Consider the following 7487-nt stretch of genomic DNA (forward strand, 5'->3'; position numbering starts at 1 on the left):
TATAAAAAATTTTTACGGATACATGTCACATATAATCTCACATATATATATATATATATTTCTCAGAATATCAACATCATTTACTGAGCATCATTTTGTTTGCTGATTAAATAATTGGACGGAATTATTAGTGACCTAAATACTAGCTTTCTTTGAATTAGAGTTTATACTTTAAAAAATAAATAAAGACAATATGTGCATTTATACAGTTCCTATTAAACGCAAATAGGCACAACGCTTACTAGATATGAAGTGGGAAGCAATTATTTTTAACTTAAGTATAATTTAACCAGTCAGTTGTGGGTTGCAAGTGCAAGGTCATCGTTGCCTTACAGCGTGAGGAATTAATTATTTTCATTTCTCCGCGTTGGCAAAGTGCGGCGTTAAGTTTCGCTATTCAACACGCTATATATCGAATTCGATTAAAAAAACGAAGAACAGAATGTTTTATAGCTAAGTTCTCTTAATCCTGCTATATACGGTTAGAAACGTGAAATAAAAGAAAATAAAATTATAAAAACTTACCGTTTAACAGGTGTAGGGGGTTCGAAGTCCATCGGGGGCGGCGGCGGCGGTGGAGGCGGAGGCGGGGAGGGCATGGTAGGCGCGGGCGGGGGAGGCGGTATGGGCGGAGCATCCGGTATATCCGGGACCACATCCGTTTTAACTTCCGATAACTCTCTGAGATCCGATAACTCGGGCAGTTCTGACAATTCGGGCAATTCTGATGTAGGTATCGCATTTATTGGTATAGGTGCTACGGGTGACGTGACCGCTGACGGCGCTATTGAACCGTCTTCGGATATGGAGAATTGTACATCACCTGCTATGCCCGGTAAATGTGGTAAATCCAGGGGCATGTCCAGCTCCGGTACCTATTATGAATGGAAATTAAAAGAAAATAAAACATATTTCTATGATAATTATTATTATTAAAGTATAAATAAAATATGAGGCCAGTCGTGGCGCAGGGGCACGTAGTGAGACTGTAAACGCGATTGTTTGTTTGTTCGATCCACATTCGAGCCAATGAATTATTATTTATTAAGATTTTCATTTCTTCACTCTGGCACCGAGGCAAAAGCCTGGCGTTGAGTTCCACCACTCAACACGCAATGTCTCGAAAAATTCGGCGAAAAATAGGGAACGAAGTGTCTTAAAACTAAGTTCCTTCTGTCTACTCTGGTATATTGGAATACAGCGTAAAGCTGATTTAACTTTTTTAACGCCATTTATATAACTTATGGGAGTGTATTAGGTTCAAATTTTAATCGGCAAATTTTAATAAAGTGCATAAAAACGGTTCATAGCCCAAAAAATAAATATTCTGCAAAGCGATAAGGATAAGAGAACGAAAGCGGATTGATCAATTACCTACTAGCTTCTCTGAGAATAAACAACTAAAAATATCCACATGTACACATGTCAAAGACGTCCAAATATTTTGAGTATATAATTACAACATAATTTCCAAATGTGTTATTTTTTATAGTTTTAAATCTTAACAAACATTTTTTTATATGTATATATATTAAGAAGGTCAAGCTAACATCTTTCATAATAATCTAGTAAGCTATAAAAAAAATTGTTTTAAAAAAATGTATGAGCTTCATTAATATTTAAATTGTTGCATGACGTGTTAATTAATGACTATGTATGTACGTTAAATATCAACACAGCCAAGTTGAAACATTTCTTATGAAATTCATCATCGTTCTCCTTATTTTATTTATGTTGTAGCAATTTTGTTATCAAAGATATCTCAAATGGAAAATCCCTTATGAAATGTATGTATCTTTAACATTTTTAAAGTGTTTCTACACTTCAGGAAAGATAACACTACGTGACACAGAGGCACAAAGTGTCATTATATACCCGACAGGTTGTGAGTTCAATTCCCACTCGAGGAAATATTTAATATTTTTATTTCTTCGCTTTGGTATCGACGTAAAGGGTGGCGTTGAGTTCAGCGTACACCTAACAAGCGTATAAGAACTTCGACGTAGCTTGATTAGAATGTATGGTTTAGTGGTTAAAGAAACTGAACGGTTTCCAATAGGCAAAGATTCAAATGCCGCAAAGTTGAAATTTATACGTTTTCACAAAAAAAGTAAAATATATGTAAATAAAGGATCTTGAGAAAAACTTACCATGCCCATGCCTGGCGCGTACATGTACTCATCGATCTCGCTCTTTAACACATTCTTGTTTTTGATCGATGGCGGTGCGTCTTCTAAATTATTTTTCTCCTCGTTCGCTTTCACTTTGGGAACATAAATTGGCGCTTTACTAGGAACAGCTATGTACGGACTCTCGTCAGTGTTATATATGAGGAGGTCGCCAACCGTTGACACTTTGTTAAGAACTTCTTTAAGATCGAAGTCTTGTCTAGGCTTTGCTGTTTTAGGCTCCGCTACTTTCACGTGGAAGAAATGAAGCTTTTCCTAAAATCGAGAGAATTGTTAGAAAAGTTGTAATATTATTTATTTAAGATATTTTTATATATAGTAATAATATAGTAGCGTATCTAACCTGCACAGCTTTATCGTGAGACTGCCTCTGTGACTTTCCGCTCAGAGTAACCATTTTAGGTTCATAAATATATTCGTTTGTATCAAATATAGATTCATAAGGTTCATGTACAATTGTTGCTGGATATTTAGCGCTAGAAAACACTTTAATAGCTTTTTGCATGCCAGCAAGTTTTTCAACTTTCGATCTGGAGGCATCGATTCTTTCTTGAAGCTTTGCTGTCTTATCCGTGTTTAATTTGATCCTAGATGTAATTCGGGAGAACACATCCTCAATTATCCCATTCAAATTGTCTAAGGTATCAGCAATCTGTAAGACAGTCTCTTCTACGCTTAAATCGTTAGGTATCAAGTTGATTTTATATATTCCTTCCATTATGCTATAGGCGTGCTGTATTTTTTGAGGTATTCAGTATCTGGAACAATAGAATCCTTTATAGGTAATATGGTTTTTCAACTTACGCCATCAAGTCTACAATCGCATGTACTTAAGAAAATTAAAAGAAGTAAATCTTACCTACTAAGCTTCTTTTATATCACCTAAAATAAATTAATAAGGCACAAGAATTATCACTAGATGGCACACACAACTATGCGTGTGAAATATTAAATGTCCAGTATTTATTATACATAGTACTAGTTTTAGTATTTACAATTCAGTCACTGTGAGTTTATATAGATTTTATCAGTTCTGTGTCACTATTCTACGCAATGATTCAATTTTTAGACGGCCGCGTGGGCGAGTCGGCGAGCAGCGTGTGTAAATTATCATTGGCGGGGTCAGTGCTCCACGAGAACCGACAATAGGCGTCGGGAGACATCGTCGGGTCTAATATGGCAGGCTCCTCGGCAAGCTGGCCAGCAGTCAGCATGTTGTTTAGATGTTTATTGATGACTACGTCCGCTGGACTAACGTAGCCACTCGAAGCCGGCGGCTTTAACGGCAAAGGATTGCGAATATTTGTTTTTAGACTAGGCAAGGAATCTAACGATTGAAGTTGGATATAACTACTATCAGCACCGTGTTTCGTAGGCGGCGGCAAGGTAGGCATGGTAGGCAAGCTCTCTGGTCCGATTGGTTTTGCAGGTGAAGGTCCCATTTTAGGTAAATTCATCATTGATCTCGCTTGGGCCTCCTCTGGAAGTACGTATCCGGAGGTTGGAGTGGGATTCGATATTGGCGGCGAGGTTGTATTTGGAGTAAATATGGGCGGTGGCAATCCTGCCATCACGTAGCTGGTGCTAGCAGGTTGCGGCGTAGCTTTTGGCTGTGCAGTCTTTGTTGGTGCAGGAGCTGATTGCACGTAACCTGTATTAGGGTTGACTACATGCTGCACATAGCCACTTGTCGAATTTTTCTTAAAGCTTTTGTCACTGAAGTAAGGAGAATTTTCCCTTGAACTTTCAGTATCCACAGCTGATGATTCCTCTTCTTGCGCCTCGTTACTAGCTTCACATTTCTGAGGCTCCTGCTCCATGTGGAATGACGAATCAGATCCATCATCGGACGTTGATACTTGTCTATCGACTGGTCCTCGTGACGAATCTGATAATGCGGTACTATCAGTTTGGTCACTAGTAGCACAGTTCTCATCTTTTTGTTTTACATCAGGTGTTGAAACTGTAGTTTTCGTGTTAGGTAACAACAACATCTCATCTGATGATGGTTTTTCATCTTTAGTTGCAGGATTCCAACCACCAAATGTGTATTTAGAAATATCTTTTTCAGGTATGCCTAGTCCATTAGGTAAAACTGGCTTGATATCTTCCATTTTTCTATATTTTTTATAAAGTTTTATAAAACCATAAACAGCACCAATTAATGCAAATATTAATATAAATATAAGAATCATTGTAAGGCCATCTCTGCTTCTACAGGCGACAGTACTTGGTTCACTCCAAGGCCCTGCATACTCATTAAGGCTTTGATTGTTATCTCTTTTAGTTAAAGTTACATTTCCATCTCCAAGCACACCATGGTATAAGTCATAATCAAAATTAAGAGCTCTCACTTGATATGTTTCTGTTGAAACAACATCTTCACAGTGTCTAATATAATAAGATAAATCAGTTACATTTTTAATATCTGGAAGCATATCATCCTTAACTCTCATAATTTGATATAGATCTAAAGTTCCACCAGGTATATCTGGTTTCTCCCATTGAAGTTTATCAGGATTTTTTACAGTTGGTGCTTTTAATCTGCTAGGTGCTCCAATAGCTGTCCTTACAAATATTGCGCTATTTGGTAAAATTGCAGAACAGACATTTATTGGAATATTACATGCTTGAACAGTTAATGAGTAATTAGTAAAACCTTGTAAGCCTGTTATCTTTACTTCCCTCCTTGATGTATCAGTCTCAGAAACCTTGTCAACATAAAATTCTTTACCAAAATTATAAATAACATATTTTCCTATGTTTCCATTTCTTTGAAGTGGAGGGTCCCATGAAATGACCAAAGAATCATTTCTGACTTCAGTTATTTTGACATTTATGGGACTTGTTGGTGTATCCTCTGATGTAGTAATGCGAGCAGTGGCATTTTCTATATTTTTTTGACCATATATAGTATTCAAAGCAAATGTAAATTGATATGTTCTAAATGGAAGCAACTGTTCTATAGTAACATGCATCTGTTTGGGATCCTGAATAAAAACATATTTATTTTCAACAGACTTATCACAGTTGCTGCTTGTTTGAACTATTGGGCAGTAGCTTATATTGTAACCAGTAATAATACCGTCTTGAAGAGCACAATCCATAACCCACCTTAAAGTAGCATATGATTTCCCAGGAACATCATAATTTAAGTGAACTGGAAAACCATACATCACAAATCCTTCTCTTGATATATCACATTGAGCCCACACCATACCACTTGTTTTGGAGCCATTGTTAGCAGAAATAGCAAACTGGTATCTATAGTCTCTTGGCAAATCAATGACATGATTGTTTTTGGAAGGGTTAAGTACAGCAAAGTCCATTCGTCCTGTACAAATTTTGGTTGAGTTGTGTTGACACCAAAACAGAGTATAGTTGTTGATATTTTTTATTCCAACCCATGAAAGTTCATAAGTTCCATTTTCATATGCTAATTTGGTAAAGGAGGAAACTTTCAGAGAGTGTGTGTCTCTTTCAGGTGGAATATAAAGATGAGTGCTGTTTACAGATGATCCATTAATGTTAAAAGACCAGATAGTAACATCTAAGGCATTTAGGGTGGTGTTTAATGTTACAAAGCTAAGACTCTTATTTTTCTCTGGGAATACAGTCTCTGTTTTGTTGCCGTGCGACACAAGCACTTTGTAGGTAAAGTTAGCACCAGCCTCTTCATATTCTTCTAGCTGCTTCCAATAAACATACATAACCCTTCTATTATTATATGTAGCATGATCAAATGCTCCCGCTGTAGTATCTGGTGGCCTACTGGGCCTCTCACTCTCTGTATAAAACACAATGTAACTAAGCTCTGACCAATATTCTTTTTTGATGGCTTTTTTTGATTTTATATACACTCTAACTTCATACTGCATATGAGCATATGGTAAATTTGTTAAATGAAATTTGTATGTCTTATTTCTCAACGGTAAACCAGAAGCATCAACTCTGTGAAACACTGTTGTATTATCAATCTTAGCTATTTGATATTCAATTATATGTTCAACACCACAATCAAGAAAATCTGCCATATTATTGGAAACTCTCCATTTCAAGACCACACTGTGGGTTCCATTTTTAATCACTTTTAAATCAATAGGAGGATCTGGTTTCACAATAGCAAAGTGATCTATGGTGAAATTTTGACTATTACAACCAAAAACATTGCAAGCTCTAAGATAGAGAAACTGTTCTTCTTTTAGTTGCCTATATCTCGGTTGGCTGCTTGTATTCCACCAACAGTATCTTGTAGGCTTGTTATCAACTTTCTTTGCAATACATGGAGGGCCTACCATGTTTCCATTATCTGAAAAAGTTACATTGTAACTTATATTACTCTGTGAGCGAGGACTTGTCCATGAGCAATTTAACACTTCAAGATTTTTTGATAGACAGTTAAAGTCCGTGACATCTGCTGGAGGACTTTCGACTAGTACTCGTGAAGTACAAATTTTTCCTGTTTTATTGTTTTTGCAATAATAGGAATTTACTTGCTTCTCAGGCTTCTTAATATACAATCTGCGTGTCGTACTATTTACAATTTCTGATTCGAGATGTTTACCAGCTAGAGTAAATTCAATGTCACTTGATGAATAATTTTCTGCGATACAAAATATTTCTAAAGGTTCACCATAAGGTACTGCAATGTTACCATGTGGATACACAGCAACTGTAATATCTACTCCGAGACATTTCGAAAATATGCAGGGTAAACTTATAAAACACTTTATCAGTATACACCAGATCCATGACCGAAACTGTGGTCCCTTCCAAGAACCACTACACTTCGTTCTTTTACGTGAATCTAAATCTGCCATAACTGATTTAATTGTCTCAAGCACCTATCGTTTGTCACATTACGATATTATACCACTTGCCGTTGCCTAGAACGATTTACTAGAAACGATAAACACATATCTTGTTTTATTTTTTTATCACGAGAACTCAATGGCGCACTGTCCTCTCGAAACGGTGACACAAGGCTGACTAAGTTAAACCGAACAGCAACACTTTTATTTATCATTTACAGAGTTCATCTCACACTTATAGATTTTATGATTCTAAACTTAGCACATTGAGACTTGAAACTCCATGAATGCATGAAAATTTAATACGCCTTATTACTTACATAAAATAGAAAGAAAAACTTTGAAGTATTTCTGAGTAACGCCAACTTCACTCCTGTGTCGACATTAATCAATAAATAACAAAGTGTTACCAAGTAAAAAACGTTATATATTATTTAACTATTGATATAATACTTATTATAAACAATATAAATATAATATTGTTTTT

The 7487-nt window shown here is 36.1% G+C and overlaps 2 protein-coding genes across 4 annotated transcripts in view; both read right to left on the minus strand.

The window, feature by feature from the left end:
• Positions 1-7404, minus strand: part of wash (WASH complex subunit washout) — a 33068-nt gene extending 25664 nt beyond the window's left edge. The window contains exons 1-4 of one of the 3 annotated variants that reach the window (XM_085198298.1): positions 7321-7404; positions 2533-2947; positions 2151-2444; positions 526-875 (exon numbers count right to left, since the gene is read on the minus strand). In XM_085198298.1, coding sequence (XP_085054424.1) covers positions 526-875; positions 2151-2444; positions 2533-2907 — 1019 coding nt within the window. In that variant the 5' untranslated portion in view covers positions 2908-2947; positions 7321-7404. Of the gene's footprint in view, positions 1-525; positions 876-2150; positions 2445-2532; positions 2948-3048; positions 3223-7320 lie in introns of those variants that run through there. The other 2 variants (XM_085198297.1, XM_085198299.1) reach the window with 2 other exon arrangements.
• Positions 3248-7314, minus strand: LOC146531246 (cytokine receptor-like). Its single transcript, XM_085198296.1, has one exon. The coding sequence runs from the start codon at positions 7007-7009 to the stop codon at positions 3248-3250; it is 3762 nt and encodes a 1253-aa protein (XP_085054422.1). The 5' UTR covers positions 7010-7314.
• Positions 7405-7487: the final 83 nt, after the last annotated feature.

Source organism: Heliconius melpomene, chromosome 15 (assembly GCF_056956725.1).
Source record: "Heliconius melpomene rosina isolate 202511_hmr_F chromosome 15, ASM5695672v1, whole genome shotgun sequence".
NCBI lineage: Eukaryota > Metazoa > Arthropoda > Insecta > Lepidoptera > Nymphalidae > Heliconius > Heliconius melpomene.